Genomic DNA, 24,465 nt, shown 5'->3' on the forward strand with positions numbered 1-24,465 from the left:
CTATTTTGGTTTATTTTTGACAATTTTCATTGAAAACAACCCAGAAATGATTTGATATTGAGATAAAAACGGATGCGTTGGACATTTAAATACAGTAGGCCTATTGCATTTCTGCAGAAAACTCCACAACGGGTGGTTAGACAATAAGAATTGTGAAAGATCTACGACGTCACATATCAACTGGGAGCAGAAAGGGTGCCAACAAATCTCCTTAGAAAGCAGGCGGCAGGTTGGCAGCTGAAGTGCACCAGCAGTTTCTCCAGATTTCCACTGGATAGCTATGTTTACTTGACTGCGCGGTTGAGTCTGGGAGCGCAGTCGCTCGTCCATGTGATTGGATTCCACCTTACCTTCACTTGGTCGGAAGAAACGTAGGAACGAAGAATAAGATTGATTGTATCGGTGCGGCTGTCAGAATTGATCATATTGTTTATAAACGGTCAACACCACATAACCAATTCGCTTAGCCACTCGAGATTTGACTGCAACTTTCTGCGGCATTCTTTGACCTCCAAGAAGATTGCTCTGCGACCGACAGGATATATTGATAGAACGTTAGTTTACATCACTCAGAATAACGCAGCCGAGGACAGACTTTTTTTCTGGACATTTTATGCGTGCCATAAAACGAGACATCCTCTATTTAGTATAGCAAATTCGCACAATCACGTCTCTTGAACGGGCCGGCAAGTATTTTGGATAACCGTTTCTCTTGTGTGGGCATATCAAACAGAAGTCAAGACGAAATCGTTCAAGAATCCTTGCGCCGGCCGTCAGTGCGCGCGTGCTTTTGGAAACATGGGCTGTACATTAAGTGCCGAAGATAAAGCTGCAGTGGAGAGATCAAAGATGATTGATAAAAATCTCCGCGAGGATGGAGAGAAGGCAGCAAGGGAGGTAAAACTGCTCTTACTAGGTAAGGGTTGCCGTTTATTCTTAATCCTTTGTTTGTCCGGATGGACGGATAGCCAATGTACGTTCCTTGTTGAGCTCTGTTTCTAGGCTGAGTGCTTCAAACTCTTTCTATTAGAATTTCCCGCAGTTTTGATGTGGTAGCGTAATGGGTTGAATTGTCATACACCAAACAAGCATCGCAAATCCATCACTACCTGGTCTCTTGCCACGGGTAGGGTGTTAATCAGCAGCGCGCACATTTGTTTTATTTACGTAAACTGCTGTGTGGTCGACTCTTCTGATGCCGAGCTTTCTCTGCCAACGCTGCAGAAATAACATAATTCGTGTAGCAGGGAACCAAAAGCAATTATCCTCGTGCAATAGAGCTTTCGATCAAGCAGATATTTCAATCAAGTCCATACATTCATCAATGTGGTTCTGAATTCTACCATGCATCTGCTTAGGTAAAATTGAACATGGATGAGTCATCAAGTCAGTCAATATTTTGTTCAGAACAGGTAGCGACATTCCTATTATTACACAGCTTTATTACACAACCCGTATTTAGTAGGCATGCTAATGTATGCTGGAGAGTGATTTTGACAGGGATTTGTCAGGAATTTTACAGATTGACAGCAGGGTAGTTGCTAGGATTTTAAGACCTTGAGGGCTTAACCCAAAGCCAGTAGGGGGCTCCGGGGGCATCCTCCCCTGGCAAAAAAAGAAGTAATTTCAATAGCTAAATGCATGAATTCGGTGCACTTTGTGAATAACATTGAGAGATTAAAACATTGAGAGATAAGATATTTTTCAGGTAACTTGCAAACTTGCACCTTCCCACCTACCACAGCATACGCTGCCACTAATACATTACAGTAGCTATTGTGGGTCTCTATACTTTGGAACACTCTACTCTGGAACACATTCAGTGCATCTAAAATGTATTGCCAAAAACCTCCATACCACAAAACAGACTCTGACCTGTCTAATGAGCCAAACTGATTAACTTCTTGCGACTACAGGGGGTGCTGTTCCGAATTAGCATTTTGTCGTCTCCAAATTAAACTGCCTAGTACTCAATTCTTGCTCGTACAATATGCATATTATTAATTCTATTGGATAGAAAACACTTTCTAGTTTCATACAACGTTGGAATTATGTCTGTGGGTGACCCAGAACTCTTTCTACAGCGAAATCCATGACAGACAGTGAAAGGTCTGAGAGCGAAGCTCTGGTTTCAGATCAGTTTTTAAGGTCTCTGTGTATCCTATGGAACGACACGAACTGCACCCGCCTTCCCCTGGATGTCAGTAACCAATGAGAAGTGGAATGGGCTTTCTGCGTAGCTCTCAGAGGTTATAAAAGACCAAGGAGTGAGAGTAGCCCCCCTTTCGACGCTCGCCCTTACGCAGGAAGGGACCTCCGGATGCCATTTTCAAAGGCTCGGTTATCAATGTGAAATGTATCCGTCTGTAATTTAATTCGATATAGGAGTTAGAAACATCATAAGGTAGTTAATTTAAACCGTTTTATAGCAATTTATATCCGTTTAGTGCGATTTTGATGCATTTCTATGTGAAGCACCGGGCACGTTTCGGGGTCCCGGTCGAACGTTAGCGGGCATTTCGACGGACAAAGGACATCTTTCGACCAAAAGAAGATTAGACCCAAGAAAGAATACATTGCCCAAGAATCTGATGGAAAATCACCTCATAGTAAGTAATATTTAATATGATAAATCGTTGTTCTGTCGAAATATTTTAAACGCATATTTCGCCATTTTGTTTTCTATCCCTTCGCTTGGCGAACCCTGTATTGCACAGTAAGGATAATTTTAGAAATGTAAATCAGCGATTGCATTAAGAACTAATTTGTCTTTCGATTCCTGTCAACCCTGTATTTTTTAGTCAAGTATATGATTAGCTATTGATTAAACTAGATCACTCTGAAAGATGGCGACCGACTTTTCCATGCTGGTTTTGCTACCATCTTCATTGTATAACCACGGTTTTTTATGGCTAAATATGCACATTTTCGAACAAACAATATATGTATGTTGTAATATGATGTTACAGGAGTGTCAACGGAAGAATTCTGAGAAGGTTAGTGAAAAAATTAATATCTTTTGGCGATGATTACGTTAACGCTCTCTTTGGCTTGAATTGATGCTCTGGTATTGTTTGCATATGTGGTATGCTAACTTATCGATTTATTGTGTTTTCGCTGTAAAACGCTTAGAAAATCTGAAATATTGTCTGAAATCACAAGATCTGTGTCTTTCCATTGCTATGCTTTGTCTATTTTTATGAAATGTTTTATGATGAGTAAATTGGTCATACACGTTGCTCTCTCTAGTAATTCTAGTCCAGTTGTGACTGTGGGTGCAATTGTAAACTGTGATTTCTACCTGAAATATGCACATTTTTCTAACAAAACCTATCCTATACCATAAATATGTTATCAGACTGTCATCTGAGGAGGTTTTTTCTTGGTTAGTGGCTATCAATATCTTAGTTTAGCCGAATTGGTGATAGCTACTGGTGGAGAGAAAAAATGGTGGACAAAGAAAAATGGTGTCTTTTGCTAACGTGTTTAGCTAATAGATTTACATATTGTGTCTTCCCTGTAAAACATTTTAAAAATCTGAAATGGTGGCTTTATTCACAAGATCTGTATCTTTCATTAGATGTCTTGGACTTGTGATTTAATGATATTTAGATGCTACTATTTAATTGTGACGCTATGCTAGCGATGCTAATCAGTGTGGGGGGGGGGGTGGGGGGTGATCCCGGATCCGGGGTTGAGGCTCGTTAGAGGTTAAAGAATCCCACAGAATGTCCTCACTGTCTCTCTCACACACGAACACAAAAACACACACCATGCAATAATTAGAGTCCATAGAGTGGCGTTAAGTGATACAGTCTACTCTGTGCTCACCCCTCTGTCTCTCTCATCACTTTCTCTGTGTCATCTGTTGCTGTCTTTCTTGTCTGCCCTCTTCTGTTGCTGTCTCTTAGTCTTCCATGTTGCTGTCTCATTTGTCTAACCTCCTCTCTCATCCTGTCCTGGTTGTAAAAAATGTAAACGTATAAAAGAAAATTGATAGTAATTTCAGTCTTTTTCACCTCACCTGCAAATTTGTTGTTAAGGGGATACTGGGGTAGCTTAATGGAAATCTCTATTTTTGATGTAAATGGCATGTTATAGAAAGGTCCAGACACTTCTTTTTCGGATTTCACTTGTTCTTGAGAAACTTACCCCAAATAGTTCCCCCTCATCAATCTCCACACAATACCCCACTATGACAAAGCAAAAACATGTTTTTAGAAAGTTTAGCAAATTTATTCAAAATAAAAACAGAAATACCTTATTTACATAAGTATTCATACACTTTGCTGTGAGACTGGAAATTGAGCTCAGGTGCATCCTGTTTCCATTTATAATCCTTGAGATACTTCTACAACTTGATTGGAGTCCACCTGTGGTACATTCAATTGATTGGACATGATTTGGAAAGGCACACACCTGTCTATATAAGGTCTCACAGTTGACAGTGTATGTCAGAGCAAAAACCAAGCCATGAGGTCGAAGGAATTGTCCATAGAACTCCGAGACAGGATTGTGTCAATGCACAAATCTGTGGAAGGGTACCAAAACATTTCTGCAGCATTGAAGGTCCCCAAGAACACAGTGGCATCCACCAATCTTAAATGGAAGAAGTTTGGAACCACCAAGACTCTTCCTAGAGCTGGCCACCCGGCCAAACTGAGCAATCGGGGGGAAATGGCATTGGTCAGGTGACCAACAACCCGATGGTCACTCTGACAGAGCTCTAGTGATAGGAAACCTTCCAGAAGAACCTGTGGAGATAGGAGAACCTTCCAGAAGGACAACCATCTCTGCAGCACTCCACCAATCAGGCTTTTATGGTAGAGTGGCCAGACGGAAGCAACTCCTCAGTATAAGGCACATGACAGCCCACTTGAAGTTTGCCAAAAGGCACCTAAAGACTCTCAGACTAGAGGTCGATCGATTAATCGGAATGGCCGATTAATTAGGGCCTATTTCAAGTTTTCATAACAATCGGAAATCGGTATTTTTGGACACCGATTTGGCCGATTATTATTATTATTTTTTTTACACCATTATTTATCCTTTATTTAACTAGACAAGTCAGTTAAGAACACATTCTTATTTTCAATGACGGCCTAGGAACGGTGGGTTAACTGCCTTGTTCAGGGGCAGAATGACAGATTTTTACCTTGTCAGCTCGGGGATTCAATCTTGCAACCTTTCAGTTACTAGTCCAACGCTCTAACCACCTGATTACATTGCACTCCACGAGGAGCCTGCCTGTTACGCGAATGCAGTAAGAAGCCAAGGTAAGTTGCTAGCTAGCATTAAACTTATCTCATAAAAAACAATCAATCAATCATAATCACTAGTTAACTACACATGGTTGATGATATTACTAGTTTATCTAGCGTGACCTGTGTTGCATATAATCGATGGGGTGCGTATTCGCGAAAAAGGACTGTCTTGCTCCAATGTGTACCTAACCATAAACATCAATGCCTTTCTTAAAATCAATACACAGAAGTATATATTTTTAAACCTGCATATTTTGCTAAAAGAAATCCAGGTTAGCAGGCAATATTAATCAGGTGAAATTGTGTCACTTCTCTTGCGTTCATTGCACGCAGAGTCAGTGTATATGCAACAGTTTGGGCCGCCTAATTTGCCATAATTTTACGTAATTATGACATAACATTGAAGGTTGTGCAATGTAACAGGAATATTTAGACTTATGGATGCCACCCGTTAGATAAAATACGTAACGGTTCCGTATTTCACTGAAAGAATAAACGTCTTGTTTTCGAGATGATAGTTTCCGGATTCGACCATATTAATGACCTAAGGCTCGTATTTCTGTGTGTTATTATGTTAGAATTAAGTCTATGATTTGATATTTGATAGAGCAGTCTGACTGAGCGATGGTAGGCACCAGCAGGCTCGTAAGCATTCATTCAAACAGCACTTTCGTGCGCTTTGCCAGCAGCTCGTCGCTGTGCTTCAAGCATTGCGCTGTTTATGACTTCAAGCCTGTCAACTCCCGAGATTAGGCTGGTGTAACCGATGTGAAATGGCTAGCTAGTTAGCGGGGTGCGCGCTAATAGCGTTTCAAACGTCACTCGCTCTGAGACTTGGAGTGGTTGTTCCCCTTGCTCTGCAAGGGCCGCGGCTTTTGTGGAGCGATGGGTAACGCTGCTTCGAGGGTGGCTGTTGTCGATGTGTTCCTGGTTCGAGCCCAGGTAGGGGCGAAGGAGAGGCACGGAAGCTATACTGTTACACTGGCAATACTAAAGTGCCTATAAGAACATCCAATAGTCAAAGGTATATGAAATACAAATCGTATAGAGAGAAATTATCCTATAATTCCTATAATAACTACAACCTAAAACTTCTTACCTGGGAATATTGAAGACTCATGTTAAAAGGAACCACCAGCTTTCATATGTTCTCATGTTCTGAGCAAGGAACTTAAACGTTAGCTTTTTTACATAGCACATATTGCACTTTTACTTTCTTCTCCAACACTTTGTTTTTACATTATTTAAACCAAATTGAACATGTTTCATTATTTATTTGAGGCTAAATTGATTTTATTGATGTATTATATTAAGTTAAAATAAGTGTTCATTCAGTATTGTTGTAATTGTCATTATTATAAATAAATGTAAAAAAAATCGGCCGATTAATCGGTATCGGCCTTTTTTGGCCCTCCAATAATCGGTATCGGCGTTGAAAAAATCATAATCGGTCGACCTCTATCTCAGACCATGAGAAACAAGATTCTTTGGTCTGATGAAACCAAGATTGAACTCTTTGGCCTGATTGCCAAGCGTCACGTCTGGAGAAAACCTGGCACCAACCCTACGGTGAAGCAAGGGTTGGTAGCAGTATCATGCTGTGGGGATGTTTTTCAGCAACAAGGACTGGGAGACTAGTCGGGACCGAGACAAAGATGAATGGAGCAAAGTACAGAGAGATCCTTGATGAAAACCTGCTCCAGAGCAATCAGGACCTCAGCCTGGGGTGAAGTTTCACCTTCCAACAGGACAACGACCTAAGCACACAGCCAAGACAACACAGGAGTGGCTTCGGGACAAGTCTCTGAATGTCCTTGAGTGGCCCAGCCAGGGCACGGACTTGAACCCGATCGAACATCTCTGGACCTGAAAATAGCTGTGCAGCAACACTCCCTATCCAACCTGACAGACCTTGAGAGGATCTGCAGAGATAAATGGGAGAAACTACCCAAATACAGGTGTGCCAAGCTTGTAGCATCATATCCAAGAAGAGTCAATGCTGTAATCGCTGCCAAAAGTGATTCAACAAAGTACTGAGTAAAAGGTCTGAATACTAATGTAAATGTGATATTTCAGTTTATTTCTTATAAATTAGCAAAAATGTATAAAAACCGGTTTTTGCTTTGTCATTATGGGGTATTGTGTATAGACTGATGAGTAAAAAAATCAATTTAATACATTTTAGAATAAGGCTGTAACGTAACAAAATGTGGAAAAAGTCAAGGGGTCTGAATACTTTCCATAGGTACTGTATATATTGTATATGTAAAGAAAATATTAAATCAAGAACAATCTGATGGGTGACAATATTAGCCTATCACTATCACTGAATGATGCCCAGCATGTGTGCAGTAAGGCAAGAAACTGTGCATCCCATTTTTGCGACCTTTTTCAAATCATAGTCTCACACCTCATGTACAGTTGAAGTCGGAAGTTTACATACACCTTAGCCAAATACATTTAAACACCATTTTTCACAATTCCTGACATTTAATCTGAGTAAAAATTCCCTGTTTTAGGTGAGTTAGGATCACCACTTTATTTTAAGAATGTGAAATGTCAGAATAATAGTAGAGAGAATGATTTATTTCAACTTTTATTTCTTTCATCACATTCCCAGTGGGTCAGAAGTTTACATACTCTCAATTAGTATTTGGTAGCATTGCCTTTAAAATGTATAACTTGGGTCAAATGTTTTGGGTAGCCTTTCACAAACTTCCCACAATAAGGTGGTTGAATTTTGGCCCATTCCTCCTGACAGAGCTGGTGTAACTGAGTCAGGTTTGTAGGCCTCCTTTAATCGCACACGCTTTTTCAGTTTTGCCCACAAATTTTCTATAGGATTGAGGTTAGGGCTTTGTGATGGCCACTCCTATACCTTGACTTTGTTGTCCTTAAGCCATTTTGCCACAACTTTGGAAGTATGCTTGGGGTCATTGTCCATTTGTAAGACCCATTTGCGACCAAGCTTTAACTTCCTGACTGATGTCTTGAGATGTTGCTTCAATATATACACATAATTTTCCTCCCTCATGATGCCATCTATTTTGTGAAGTGCACCAGTCCCTCCTGCAGCAAAGCACCCCCACAACATGATGCTGCCACCCCCGTGCTTCACGGTTGGGATGGTGTTCTTCGGCTTGCAAGCCCCCCCTTTTTCCTCCAAACATAACGATGGTCCCTATGGCCAAACAGTTCTATTTTTGTCTCATCAGACCACAGGACATTTCTCCAAAAAGTACGATCCAAAAAGTACGATGTGCAGTTGAAAACCACAGTCTGGCTTTTTTATGGAGGTTTTGGAGCAGTGGCTTCTTCCTTGCTGAGCGGCCTTTCAGGGTATGTCGATATAGGACTCGTTTTACTGTGGATATAGATACATTTGTACCTGTTTCCTCCAGCATCTTCACAAGGTCCTTTGCTGTTGTTTTGGGATTGATTTGCACTTTTCGCACCAAATTACATTCATCTCTAGGAGACAAATAATCTGTCTGTAAACAATTGTTGGAAAAATGACTTATGTCATGCACAAAGTAGATGTCCTAACCGACTTGCCAAAACTATAGTTTGTTAAAAAGAAATTTGTGGAGTGGTTGAAAAACAAGTTTTAATGACTCCAACCTAAGTGTATGTGAACTTCCGACTTCAACTGTAGCCTAGCCCACAGGCCTATATGTTTTGATAAGGTTTGTATCACAACTAAAGTGGCCAAATAACTTCTTATAATTAAGCACATTAATATGCTTTACAACTGATGTCGAGCCTAACTGGCATACATACGCAGCGCGTGAGTTTCAAGTTTGGGGAAGATCCTTTTCAGCATAAAAATGCAAATTTATAATTAAGGCATTACATGCAAAATCACATTTGCGGTCACTTTTTCCTGCTAATTGATTGCATTTTGGAACATTCGCGCTTGTAACCTACTGCCATGTGCGCATTGCTGTGATTATGTGAAGAAATAGACTAATAGTTTATCAAGATCTTAAGCTAAACGTTCTAATCTGTGGCGTCAGCCTCATTGCATGAAAACATTTTTTTTATGATAGTGGTGTTAATTTGGAATTTATCACATCCCACAACTGTCTCAAACTATGTTTGGAATATTTATTTCTTGCACAGAATAGAATAGGTCAACTTTTGTGCTATGGGGGATAGTAGATTGACATAGGCATCCTAGACCTACTCAACTTGTTGGCTGACGAAAAGCAGATGTGGACAGTTCTTCCAATATCTTCAATATGCGCCCTCGGAATTGGATAAGGACGTGTGCTCTTGCGTCCCCGATGTGTGTGTTTTCACATGTAGCCTGTGAGAAGGACCCGATCGTGTGATGGGCATTGGCTAGTAAGAATTGAGCTATCTGAGAGAGCCATATGTGTGAGAGGTGGTTCGGAGCACGGAGCAGGGAATTATAAGTATTACATTCAGCCCAAGGGTACAACGGCCACAAGAGGCATGGATGTTTTTACGGGGCATTGTGGCCACACAATGGGATGCCGCCGGGAAATTTGAAGCATTATCAAGTGCCTGTCAAATTGTGAATGAGAGACTGATGAAGTGGGTACAGCCTGCGCAAGAAACAAAGCAGAGCTCATGCCTTTTATGCAACTTTTTTCAAATCATCATTAGAGTCGCATCATGCAGCCTTAGAATGTATTAAAAATACAAACGTTGGGCTATATGTTTTTATCACAACTAAAATTGCATAAATAACTCTAAATTAAGCATATAGGAAGACCTGTTTCTTTTGTTAACCGCTCAACACAGAATAGAAGTATGTGCACACTCCCTCAGAAATATTTTGGTGAAAAGATCCTTTCTGTTTTATATAGCTATGTTCAATTGTATTCTTCATACTATAAAATAATATAAAATAATGCCACGGAATTCTAAGCAAATCTTGTCTGCTAAATGAACTAGTGTAGCCCTCAACCATATGGCATAGCCAGATCAGGGCCTAACATAAGGACAAGGAGTATGCTATTCTGTTCTTCTGAAATAGACTCAATTTTCTTCACATCATGTTTCTTAAGAATTGTCTAAATTTCATAATGGATTTATTTTGATGGTGTAGGCTATGGATTTATTAGACTTGTAGCTGTTCCAAAGGTCTGCATCAGTGGCTTGAAGGCTGTGCGTGGATGCCAGGAGATGCTAAATGTGTTTATGTTAATTAACGGTCAATTACCATGAGACGGGGCAGTTATTTGCTTAACAATCACCGCCTGACAAAATGTCATGACCGCCACAGCCCTAGCCTGGACCATGAAAAACACCCCCAGACCATTATTCCTCCTCCACCAAACTTTACATTTGGCACTATGCATTGGGGCAGGTAGCGTTCTCCTGGCATCCGCCAAACCTAGATTTGTCCGTCTGACTGCCAGATGGTGAAGCGTGATGCATCACTCCAGAAAACGCGTTTCCACTGCTCCCGAGTCAAATGGCGGTGAGCTTTACACCACTCCAGCCGACACTTGGCATTGTGCATGGTGATCTTAGGCTTGTGTGCAGCTGTTTGGCCATGGAAACCCATTTCATGAAGCTCCCTACGAACAGATCTTAGAGATTTATGGAGATTGCATGGCTGTGTGCTCGCTTGTATACACCTGTTAGCAATGGGTGTGGCTGAAATAGCCGAATCAACTAATTTGAAGGGGAGTCCACATACTTTTGTATATATAGTGTATGTTTGGCTTCATTGTCTTAGTAGTGACATTAAATTGTTATCCAGTAGGCTAATCCAACATGCACAGTTACTCTCTGAATCCCATGTTATCTGTGTCATATCACAATTAGCTTGTACTTTTCTCACGTCTGATCTCAATACCACCCTCTTGTTAGCACTCAAACCCCCAAATTTAACCATCAGTAAAGTATTCTGGTCTCATGGCTGAATAATAGAATCAATGCATTGAGGAGTACGTTGTGAACAATAACAGTAGCCTACCCTGGGTAACCTTCTTGTTATTGCTGATTTTTTTATTTAAAAAAAGTTTTTTACCCCCAATTTCATGGTATACAATTGGTAGTTACAGTCTTGTCTCATCGCTGAAACTCCCATACGGCCTCAGGAGAGGCGAAGGTCGAGAGCCGTGTATCCTCCGAAACACAACCCGCACTGCTTCTTGACACAATGCCCGCTTAACCCGGAAGCCAACCGCACCCATGTGTCGGAGGAAATGCCATGATCGTGTCAGCATGCATTGCGCCCTGCCCGCCACAGGAGTTGCTAGAGCGCAATGGGACAAGAACATCCCTGCCGGCCAAACCCTCCCCTAACCTGGACGACGCTGGGCCAGTTGTGTGCCGCCTCATGGGGCTCCCGGTCGCGGCCGGCTGCAACAGAACCTGGACTCGAACCAGGATCTCTAGTGGCACAGCTAGACCACTGCACCACTCAGGAGGTCCGCTATTGCTGATTCTTATCCCAACCTCAAATTTGTTGGTACACTACAAAATGACTCACTCCTTTCAATTGCAGTGCTGGAAGGATAACAGCACTTTAATTTGTAGAGATTGAGTATTTTGCAGGAGACTCAACAAAACAAAGTACTGTATCTACGATACCACACATTCCTACCAATCACAGTGCTGTAAACAAAAACACCCAATGTTTTCACTTCTGCTGAACATGCCTATTTGTATGATGATCTATATTGGAACCCTTCAAGGTGCTCAAAACAAAGCCAAAGAAAATATGGAGTAAATTACTGCCCAGGGTCCTGAGTCGCATAGGTTCCCGGTTTGCAGAGGGAACCACACTGGAGTCGTATGTCCTGTGATATCCCACACTGGAGTCTTACGTCCTGTGATATCCCACAGCGGAGTCTTACGTCCTGTGATATCTCACAGCGGAGTCTTACGTCCTGTGATATCTCACAGCGGAGTCTGGGAGACCAGTCAGGATCAAGGGAAAGATGAACGGAGCAAACCTGCTCTAGAGGGCTCAGGACCTCAGACTGGGGCAAAGATTCACCTTCCAACAGGACAACGACCCTAAGCACACAGCCAAGACAATGCAGTAGTGGCTTCGGGACAAGTCTCTGAATGTCCTTGAGTGGGCCAGCCAGAGCCCGGACTTGAACCCGATCAAACATCTCTGGAGAGACCTGAAAATAGCTGTGCGGCGACGCTCCCCATTCAACCTGACAGAGCTTGAGAGGATCTGCAGAGAAGAATGGGAGAAACTCTCCAAATACAGGTGTCCAAGCTTGTAGCGTCATACCCAAGAAGACTCGAGGCTGTAATCACTGCCAAAGGTGCTTCAACAAAGTACTGAGTAAAGGGTCTGAATACTTATGTAACTGGGATATTTCAGTATATATATTTTTTTTAATCAAACATTTCTGAAAACCTGTTTTTGCTTTGTAATTATGGGGATTATGTGTAGATTGAGGGAAAAAATGATTTAATTCTGGAATAAGGCTGTAACGTAGCAAAATGTGGCCTGAATACTTTTCGAATGCACTGTATGATGGATAGGTCTGCCGATTTGATAGATGACTGCTTATACATTGTGTTAGTACACATTGTAGATAACATGTAAAATATCCCCTCCCATCTATGGCACCTCACCGTCATGCAGTAACTCAGGAGAAATATGTGTTTTATGGCCCTTATAGAGCTTTAAAAGGAGAGATGGGATCGATCACGTGCACATCAATCCATCAGTTATATAACAAAACAGTGTAACCTGTCCCCATACATACTTTCTCTGTCATACCAAACTTTTGGGAGGATGGAAATTATTGCTCTGTTGGTGAAATTGGTAATCTCTCAGTCCTGGCCTTTTGTTTAACAACATGTTTTTCTATTTCAGACCTTGACCTATAGGTAATCCTTTCATAAATCGTTTTCACAGCAAGTTTTCTCCAGCTGTTCTTACCTATTCGATTCCACTTTTACACAATTTCTGTAAAGCCTCTTGCGTTTCAGCAGCTGAGTGGATGTCTTCTAAGCGCTCCCCCATTATTTGTGTGTGTGTGTGTGTGTGTGTGTGTGTGTGTGTGTGTGAGAGAGAGAGGAGGTACCGTATGTAAGAGAGAGAGAGAGATCGAAAGAGAAGAAACATGAGAAATCTCTAGTGCTGAGCGAATACCCGAATTGTAGGTTTTTTTCTCCCGGTTATTAAACAACTAAACCGACCTGTGTTGGTTCAATTACTTGAATTCCATTATTTATTTATTTTTGTGAGTCCAACGTGCCGTTTTCCTAGAGAGAAATCAAATGATTCACAAGAAATCAAGTCAAGAACAATGTGGGACGCTGTGCTGAAGGGAGTAGTTTTCATGAAGCAAATATTCAACGTAGTTCAGAGCAGAAATGTGGTAATTAACTATAATGACCATAATCTAGGAGAGTAGAAGATAGTATGGGGAGTGCATATATCACTTGGGCTGGCTGCTACTGTCTGAGCAGAGATGAGGTGATGCCTTTAAGGAATGGAAAAATAATATTAAAAGTTCTCAAATAAAAACTTTGAAGTAATAAAATATTTCAGTTGTGTATATTACTTAGTCATTTCTTATTTTTCTATTGGTGTCTACCCAATGTGGACCCGACCGAGACAATGGAATATTTTCAATGTTTTAGCAACTTAATGTTCACTATTTTGGGGTTTGGAATTTCCATTCTAAAGCTCTAAAATCATTTTAATATCATTATTTCATAATGCATGTAATGTATTTATTATGGATCCCCATTACTCTTCCTGGGTTCTGGCAAAATTAAGGCAGTTTTACAATTTTAAAAACATTCCAACACATTCACAACACACTGTGTGCCCTCAGGCCCCTACTCCACCACTACCACATATCTTCAATACAAAATCCATGTTTACGTGTGTGTATACCCTATGACAATCAATGTCAGAATTTAAAAAAGTTATTGCTCACGTGTACCCTTTAATCATTTATCATTGGAAAGCCTAGTTTCACAGCTAAGGCACATTTTCAGAAATTTCAGGTCAACAGTACTTTGACATCTATGGTACATATCAGAATTACCTGTACAAATTGCTTTAAAGAGGAAACCCTGATACATTTTAAACTTTGTTTGACAAGTGGTTCTGAAATGTCACCTTTCAAATTATATATAATATAATTAACTTTGAAAGCACCACATACAACTTTTGTTAAAAAAAATGTAGCCCCATATTTTTATTTACCTTTATTTAACTAGGCAGGTCAGTTAAGAACAAATTCTTATTTACAATGACGGCCTGGGAACAGTGAGTTAACTGCCTTGTTCAGGGGCAGAACGACAGATTTTTACCTTGTCAGCTCAGGGATTCGATCTTGCAACCTTTCGGTTACCAGTCCAACACTCTAACCACTAGGCGACCTGCCGCCCCATTCTATTTTAATAGAATCCACAGATTGCGAGTTGAAGATAAATACTTTCACTAAGAGTGTTCGTATATTAGTAATTGACCCGGTCTATCCAGATGTCCCAACGGTACCATTTCTAGGGTCAATTTTAGATCAATGTTCTGCATTTTCAGCCATTCCTGAACCTGAGACCAGAAACGGGCTACCTGAAGGCAATACCAAAATAAATGAATGGTCTCTTGATTCTGTACCCTCACAACAAAATCTGCAGAGCTTTGATGATTGTATGCCCCAAATATTCAACATTTTGTTGTTGGCGAGAATTCTATATTATAATTTTATCGGAAAAGCACGAAGTCTTGAATCTTGCGTCATTTTATACATCAACTCATGGAATCGGTACATCAAATTTCTTCCCAACTATTTTGCATGGCACAGCTGTCAACATCCTGGTCCTCAAATTAAACTGGTAAACTTTCCTATTTATGCTATTTTTATTCCTCCACCAGTTTCGATCTTTATATTGGGCAGACAGACCAGTTCCCTACCTCCTCCCTTTGCCACCTGTCTCCTCCATTTTTGGGGTAATGCTGTAATCAATTGATTGTAAAGCTGGATTGAGCAGACCTTCCCGTACAATTATGATAACTCCATGAAAGACATAACTCTACCATTGCAATTTACAATATAATTTAAAACAAATTACCCTTTTCAAACATAATTCTCATAAATACAGGTATTTTATTAACAAGCACATTTGAGTTCAGCCATATTATCTGTTGTAATATTTGTTGTATCTTTTCAGGGGATGAAATTGAAATTGTAACCAGCTCTGCAATGCCTGTTTGAAAAAGAGAGATACTTTGAAAATGTTCAATTAATTGAAAATGAGACATGGCAATCTGCACCAAGGCAAAAATGTGTACTCTACTTGAGAACCATTTAGGGTTCAAATAAAACTTTTGAATAAAGTACATTTGGGCGAGTTTTTCTCTCTCGCCTAAGTAGCCTCGTTTCACTGACAAAAATTAAGCAATCTAGTGTTCAGCGAAATAACAATGTCAAATACAGGTAGCAAATAATTAATATCAACCGTTACTCTCTTGCGGGAATTCCACTAACGGTCCGTCCGTATGTTGCCAAACATAGCAGCTGCTCATGTTGGTATCTGTACTGATGGCGCAAAAGCCATGACAGGGAGACATAGTGGAGTGGTAACGCACGTGCAAGCAGTTGCCCCCGACGCCACTTGGGTACACTGCAGCATCCACCGAGAGGCTCTTGCTGCCAAGGGAATGCCTGAGAGCTTGAAAGACGTTTTTGACACTACAGTGAAAATGGTTAACTTTGTTAAAGCAAGGCCCCTGAACTCTCGTGTATTTTCTGCACTATGCAACGATATGGGCAGAGACTGTGTAACGCTTTTACAACATACAGACGTGCGCTTGTTATCAAGCGGCAAAGTATTGACACGTTTTTTTTTAAATTGAGAGACAAGCTTAAAGTTCTTTACTGACCATAATTTTCACTTGTCTTACTGCTTGCATGATGATGAGTTTCTCACACGACTGGCCTATCTGGGTGATGTTTTTTCTTGCCTGAATGATCTGAATCTAGGACTACAGGTACTCTCCGCAACTATATTCAATGTGTGGGACAACATTGAGGCTATGATCAAGAAGTTGGAGCTCTTCTCTGTCTGTATTAACAAGGACAACTCTCAGGTCTTTCCATCATTGTATGATTTTTTGTGTGCAAATGATCTCAAGCTTACGGACAATGTCAAATGTGATATAGCGAAGCACCTGAGTGAGTTGGGTGCGCAATTACTTTCCCAAAATGGATGACTCAAACAACTGGATTCGTTATCCCTTTCATGCCCTGCCTCCAATCCACTTACTGATATCTGAACAAGAGAGCCTCATCGAAATTGCAACAAGTGGTTCTGTGACAATTGAAGTTAAATCAGATGCCACTGCCAGATTTCAGGATTGGGCTGCGCTCAGAGTATCCTGCCTTGGCAAATCACGCTGTTAAGACACTGATGCCCTTTGCAACCACGTACCTATGTGAGAGTGGATTCTCGGCCCACACTAGTATGAAAACTAAATGCAGGCACAGACTGTGTGTAGAAAATGATTTAAGATAGACTCTCCAATACAACCCAACATTTCAGAGTTATGTGCATCCTTTCAAGCACACCCTTCTCATTAACCTGTGGTGAGTTATTCACAATTTTCGATGAACAAATAAGGTTGTATATGTAAGATGGTTAAATAAAGAGCAAAATTACTTATCATAATAATAATATTATTATTTGTCCCCTGGTCCTGTAAGAGCTCTTTGTCACTTCCCACGAGCTGGGTTGTGACAAAAAAAACTCATTCTTATGTTTAATCAATCAAATGTATTTATAAAGCCCTTTTTACATCAGCCGATGTCACAAAGTGCTATACATAAACTAGAGGTCGCCCGATTATGATTTTTCAATGCCAATACCGATACCGATTATTGGAGGACCAAAAAAGCTTATACCGATTAAATCGACCGATTTTTATATATATATTTGTAATAATGACAATTACAACAATACTGAATGAACAATGAACACTTTTATTTTAACTTAATACAATACATCAATAAAATCAATTTAGTCTCAAATAAATAATGAAACATGTTCAATTTGGTTAAAATAATGCAAAAACAAAGTTTTGGAGAATGAAGTAAAAGCGCAATATGTGCCATGTAAAAAAGCTAACGTTTAAGTTCCTTGCTCAGAAAATGAGAACATATGAAAGCTGGTGGTTCCTTTTAACATGAGTCTTCAGTATTCCCAGGTAAGAAGTTTTAGGTTGTAGTTATTATAGGACTATTTATCTCTATACCATTTGTATTTCATATACCTTTGACTATTGGATGTTCTAATAGGTACTTTAGTATTGCCAGCCTAATCTCGGGAGTTGATAGGCTTGAAGTCATAAACAGCGCAATGCTTGAAGCATTGCGAAGAGCTGCTGGCAAACGCAGTAAAGTGCTGTTTGAATGAATGCTTACAAGCCTGTTGCTGCCTACCACCGCTCAGTCAGACTGCTCTATCAAATCATAGACTTAATTATAATATAATAACACACAGAAATACGAGCCTTAGGTCATTAATATGGTCAAATCCAGAAACTATCATTTCGAAAACAAAACGTTTATTCTTTCAATGAAATACGGAACCGTTCCGTATTTTATCTAACGGGGGGCATCCATAAGTCTAAATATTGCTGTTACATTGCACAACCTTCAATGTTATGTCATAATTACGTAAAATTCTGGCAAATTAGTTCGCAACGAGCCAGGCGGCCCAAACTGTTGCATATACCCTGACTCTGCATGCAATGAACACAAGAGAAGTGACACAATTTCCTAGTTTAATATTACCTGCTAACATGAATTTTTTTAAACTAAATATGCAGGTTTAAAAATATATACTTCTGTGTATTGATTTTAAGAAAGGCATTGATGTTTATGGTTAGGTACAGTCGTGCAACGATTGTGCTTTTTTTGCAAATGCGCTTTTGTTAAATCATCCCCCGTTTGGCGAAGTTGGCTGTCTTTGTTAGGAAGAAATGGTCTTCACACAGTTTGCATCGAGCCAGGCGGCCCAAACTGGTGCGTATACCCTGACTCTGTTGCACAGAACGCAAGAGAAGTGACACCATTTCCCTAGTTAAAAGAAATTCATGTTAGCAGGCAATATTAACTAAATATGCAGGTTTAAAAATATATACTTGTGTATTGACTTTAAGAAAGGTGTTGTTGTTTATGGTTAGGTACACATTGGTGCAACGACAGTGCTTTTTTCGCGAATGCGCTTGATAAATCACCCGTTTGGCGAAGTAGGCTGTGATTCAATGATAAATTAACAGGCACTGCATCGATTATATGCAACGCAGGACAAGCTAGATAAACTAGTAATATCATCAACCATGTGTAGTTAACTAGTGATTATGTTATGATTGATTGTTTTTTATAAAGATATGTTTAATGCTAGCTAGCACCTTACCTTGGCTCCTTGCTGCACTCGCATAACAGGTAGTCAGCCTGCCACGCAGTCTCCTCGTGGAGTGCAATGTAATCGGCCATGATCGGTGTCGAAAAATGCCGGTTCCCGATTGTTATGAAAACTTGAAGTCGGCCCCAATTCATCGGCCATTCCGATTAATCGGTCGACCTCTAACATAAACCCAGCCTAAATCCTCAAACAGCAAGCAATCCAGATGTAGAAGCACGTTGGCTAGGAAAAACTCCCTAGAAAGCAGGAACCTAGGAAGAAACCTAGACAGGAACCCGGCTCTGAGGGGTGGCCAGTCCTCTTCTGTTTAATAAATGTATCATTTAGTGTGTGTAGGCTTACAATAATGGCAAAAATCAACATTTGAGAGTGCGCTGACCCCGGTGCTAGAGAGGGTACGCAGCTGGAGGTTGAATGTTTGAAGGGGTACAGGACTATAGAAAGTTTGGAAACCACTGATCTAGATCTTCAATGAGACACTGCAGGGATCTAGCTTGCGGACTGAATATAAAACTAGACAACCATTTTCAGGTCTTTCCATAGATTTTCAAGTAGATTTAAGTCAAATTTAAGCCACTCAGGAACATTCACTGTCTTCTTGGTAAGCAACGCTAGTGTAGATTTGGCCTTGTGTTTCAGGCTATTGTCCTGCTGAAAGGTGTATTCATCTCCCAGTGTCTGGTGGAAAGCAGACGGAATTGTATTTTTATTTTAACTTTATTTAACTAGTCAGTTAAGAACAAATTCTTATATACAATGATGGCCTACCAAAAGGCAAAATGCCTCCTGCGGGAATGGGGGCTGGGATAAATATTTTAAAAAAGGACAAAACACACATCACGACAAGAGAGACACCACAACACTACATAAAGAGAGACCTAAGACAACATAGCATGGCAGCAACACAACATGACAACAACATGCTAGCAACACATGGCAGCAGCACAAAACATGGTACAAACATTATTGGGCACATACAACAGCACAAAGGCAAGAAGGTTGCATCATGCAAAGCATTACATCACGCAAAGCAGCCACAACTGTCAGTAAGAGTGTCCATGACTCAGCATCTTTGGGGACCCCCATTGGGACATAGTGTAGTTATGATGGCCAGGCTGTTTAGATAGCTAGGTAGGTTAGTTACTCCAACCAGCTTACATGGGCTAGTTCAGGGCTGTCAAACTCCTTTTCCCCGCAGGTTGCATCTGGCCTATACTGTACTATCTTGTATTCCACCAGCTGTTTTCTGAAGTGCCTGCTGTGTAAAATGTTATTGTGTCACGACCATAGGTGGTGGCAATACATCAAGCTCAGTGACAGCAGCTGGAGTCCTGGCTGTCAAAGATGCTTTTTGTGACAGTACAGTCATGCTCGGAGAGCCCCTGTGAGGGGACAGGTGTTACAGCCACACACTGAACCAGCAGAGCCAAAGACAGAGACTTAATTCATCAAAATATAACTTCCTTTGTTTGTCATCTTCAGGAAATTACAGAAAAAGACAGAGTGGGAAGGAAACTAGTGTGTGGAGCGTGGGAGTTAGGAAACAGTAATAGAGAGATTATAGAAATCAGGCTTTGTAATGTTTCCTTGGCTTGAGGTTCTTATGACTAAACAGAACCAGTGGGAAATTCCAGAGCAGGGTTTTTCCAAGCCTCAAATTAAGACAAGCCTATTCTACTCAGCTTTTGTAGCCAGGATCAGAACAATCTCCACCAATTTTTTGGGGAGAATCGGTACAGCTCGCATTATAAAGATCCCTTGCCCCTATTCGGGTACCTCTTGGGATGCAGGAGGATAAACTTTATTATAGCCTGAGAGAACCTAGACCTTTGAATGAATGAGTTTCAAGTAAATGTTTCAACTGTTCCATTACCACATGCTCTTAAAGAAAGGTTGTCATAACATGGAGGTCAAGGTTGTCTCATTCTCTGTGAACAAAGGTAGAGAAAGGAAAAGCCATCAGAGTGGATTAAGAAAACAATTCACTCTCAGCCCTGACGGTCCCTCCAGGTTAATGGCGCAAGATTAATTGAATGTGACTAATCTATTCTTTCATGTCAACAAATGCTCTACTCTCTTTCATAGACACACACCAAAGGGCATTTATCTAGCTCTCCCCTAAAGTGTTTTCAGGTAAACCATTTGTTTTGGGACTTGGTGACAGGTTAGCCCCTAGCAAGGTCTCTGTGACTGTAAAACATGTGGGCCTCTGGACCTGGGTTCAGATACTATTTAGGGTATTACAATTACTTTCAAAGACATTTGGAATGAAGTATTTAGATGTATTCCTTGAATTTTATTTTTATTTGAAAAGACAAGTAGTTGAATATTGGAATGTGTTGACTACAGTGACTCAAATAAACTCCCATGCATTTAACCCATGCATTCAAAATGAGTATTTGAAATAAGTATTTGAAAAGACTTTCAAATATTAGGCTATTTATAGGAAATGATTTGAAAATATTTTGAAATACTTCCAATAGAAGTAGTTGATTTGGCCACATTATTTGAAAATACTCAAATACACAGAAAATAAATATTTAAGTAAATAATCCAATACACTTGTATTTGAACTGAGGTCTAGTTCCGTCCCATGCCAGTGACAGAGATACCACTGCAGCTATGACAAAGTGTCTGTCATTTCATATGTTTTATTGGCTAGGGTTTTTCAGTGAAATCCAGCATGCAATCCTGATGTGAGAGATGATGAATAGACTATAGTGTTAAATCAATGATACGTCTAACCCATATCATGAACATTAATCTGTTTCATATTAATTGAAACACTAATCTAATGGTCCCAGTGCAAATACGAACAATGTTATTTACCCAGAGGGATTTGGGTGTATGTGAAATGTGAATAACACCCTCTGTGAAGTCAGTAGGCTCTCAGAAACACAACATTAAAGAGCTTGATTACAGGCCTGTAATCCAGAAATCATGTTATAATCTATAATCTTGTGATTACACCCTGAGCTCAGCTTCACACCACATATTATTTTCCTAACCTAACTCCACCTCAATACCTACTCCACTGCCATAATATTTTTCAATTAATCAATATATAAAAATCGAGACAAACAGACGCAATACGATTTCTGGATCACTCAACTTTGCTGCAGAAATGTTCTGCTAATGTAACGGATGTGAAATGGCTAGTTAGTTAGCGGGCACGGGCTAACAGCGTTTCAATCAGTTACGTCACTTGCTCTGAAACCTAGAAGTAGTGTTGCCCCTTGCTCTGCAAGGGCCACGGCCTTTGTGGAGCGATGGGTAACGATGCTTCGTGGGCGACCGTTGTTGATGTGTGCAGAGGGTCCCTGGTTCGCGCCCGAGGTCAGGGCGAGTGGACGTACTAAAGTTATACTATTACACTAACACATATTATTGAGTTGTCTCAAAACATTTGCCAAAGTTGAGTAAACTAGAAATAGTATTGCAGCTGGTTGCTTTGATTTTTTTAAATGGACAACTCTCTACTTAACGATGTAAGGATATCATCATCATCTGAACTATTTAAAAGAGCAACTGAAGGCAATAAACAAATCGTCTGGTTTTAAACGGCCTGTGGCATCGATATTTGTCAGAAATGTTTATTCTAGTGTCAAAATTGACTAAAAAGTATAAAGAGGATCATTTTGGTCATAAAGTCAGTCTCGTCCAGTCTCGTCCATTACGCAGCGCCTCTGACTTGTTTACATAAGACAACACGTCACCAATGTTATGTTGAAAGAACACTTGGCCCTAAGCCCTTTATGGAGTGATCACTTGTGTTTCATAGTGATCACTCGAGTACGACACTGTTTTGGGCAAAATGAGAATTGAGATGATCGGAGTGCACTTGAATCCCAACTGCCACTTGTCAATATTCAAAAATTCAAAACCCAATCGCGAGCATCTTGTGTCCTCCCGGGACCTGTTTAGTGACATGATTCATTGTGAAATACTGTCATACAGATGCACACTCTGGTAATAGATAGTGAGAAAGTTGTAAAATAAATAAACAGCACACACACACGTTGCCACTCACCAGTGACTTGATAAGCTGATTGTGGCCTGGCTTCTCAATGTGCCTGCTATCTACTACTTGCTAGTTTCATTGACAATCACAGAGTTGGAACTTAGCTAAGTTCCAACTCTGCGATTGTCAATGAAACTAGCAAGTAGTAGATAGCACGCACATTTTGGGCACTGTGTTTTTTATTTACGATAACTTGACAGATGAAGTTAATACATTTTTGTTCTCAGAAATCAGTCCTGAGCCCATAGCCAGACTTTCCCGACTAGATACAGTGTATTATTTGTATTTGTTATGGATCCCCATTGCTACTGCCAAGGCAGAAGCTACTCTTCCTAGGGTCCAGCAAAATGAAGGCTGATATACAATTTAAAAAAATTACAATACATTTCACAACACATAAGTGTATGCCGTCAGGCCACTACTCTACTACCACATATCTACAACACAAAATTAATATGTACGTTTGTATAGTGTGTATGCATGTGTTTATGCCTGTGTGTGTGTGTGTGTGTGTGTGTGTGTGTGTGTGTGTGTGTGTGTGTGTGTGTGTGTGTGTGTGTGTGTGTGTGTGTGTGTGTCTTCACAGTCCCCGCTGTTTCATAAGGTGTATTTTTCTGTTTTTTTTCATCAGATTTTACTGCTTGCATGAGTTACTTGATGTGGAATAGAGTTCTGTGTATGCAGTGCTGACTAGTTTTTCATGAAGGAAGGGGTACAATACGACCGAGCGATACACCCAGAGGTATTGATCGGAGCCCTAAACCCTCTCTGCGTCTAGGCTGGCTGAAGTGGTGATGTATCGACTGACCAGAGACTAAGTACCCACAGTGACTAAGAACTGACTGGTTGGACAGCTACTAAAAAACAACAAGTTCAGAGAAGTGGAGGAGGAAGGTGCCATCTTGTTTAAGAACATTCTGCAACTCATTTCAGCGTAGTACCAATTTAAACTGATTGATTTGTTGCGTTCTCTCTGAATAGGTTGAGCTTTCAATAATTATTATTGACATCAGTTTCTGACTAGAACTAGTTAGTCTGAGTTACCAAACAGAAAAAACATCGTCTGGAAACCTTGCTTGATCAAGCCACACACCAGAGCTGTGGCTTAGAATTTGGAGCCAGCTAGATGAGAATTACAGGAAATTAGCTTTAAAAATCTCAAATTCTCTCAGCCTCTTTGCAAAATGTGTAGAATATCATGAGATTAGCTATTAAACTGCACATTTTTCTCTCTGCCCCATGGAAATATGTGTAGAATTCTAGGAAGTTAGCTGTCCCCCCCCCAAAAAAAAAATCATACGGCTTGCTCAGACCTGGCTGTACGCCACTGTTTAGGATTGTGGTGTGCCATTTTTATTTTGCGTCAGTAATCAGTCTGGCCCAATTCTGTTGACATGAAAGGACAAGTCTGAGACTTAAATAGCTGTGTTGATTTTCGCACCCAGCCACGCACGAGTGCAAACGCGCACACACACACAATTACCTCGAGAGTAAAGCGTTGTGTGGTGGCACATCGCTGTAAACCCCAAGCTAGTCACACAGTCACTGCAAAGACAGAACAGTAAATGACACATGCTGAAATCAAATCTAACATGGCACAACACAACTTCCTCTAACTCCATTGATCCCTCAACCAACCACTAGTTTGGTTGCTGACTATGAAATATTCAGTGTCTGTTTGAGACCTTGAGACCTGGCTGCCACAAGCACTAAGCTGACATGTCACTGACAGTTGAGAGACAAATGTCATGGTGCTTGATGTAATTTCCTCTGAGAGAAGACCTC

The 24,465-nt window shown here is 40.5% G+C and overlaps 1 protein-coding gene across 1 annotated transcript in view; it reads left to right on the plus strand.

Moving 5' to 3' along the window:
• The first annotated feature begins 798 nt into the window (after positions 1-798).
• LOC120065674 (guanine nucleotide-binding protein G(i) subunit alpha-2-like) overlaps positions 799-24,465 on the plus strand; it is a 133,948-nt gene continuing 110,281 nt past the window's right edge. Inside the window, exon 1 of the mRNA XM_039016741.1 lies at positions 799-916. Coding sequence (XP_038872669.1) covers positions 799-916 — 118 coding nt within the window. The remainder of the gene's footprint in view (positions 917-24,465) is intronic.

Source organism: Salvelinus namaycush, chromosome 20, assembly GCF_016432855.1.
Source record: "Salvelinus namaycush isolate Seneca chromosome 20, SaNama_1.0, whole genome shotgun sequence".
Taxonomy (NCBI): domain Eukaryota; kingdom Metazoa; phylum Chordata; class Actinopteri; order Salmoniformes; family Salmonidae; genus Salvelinus; species Salvelinus namaycush.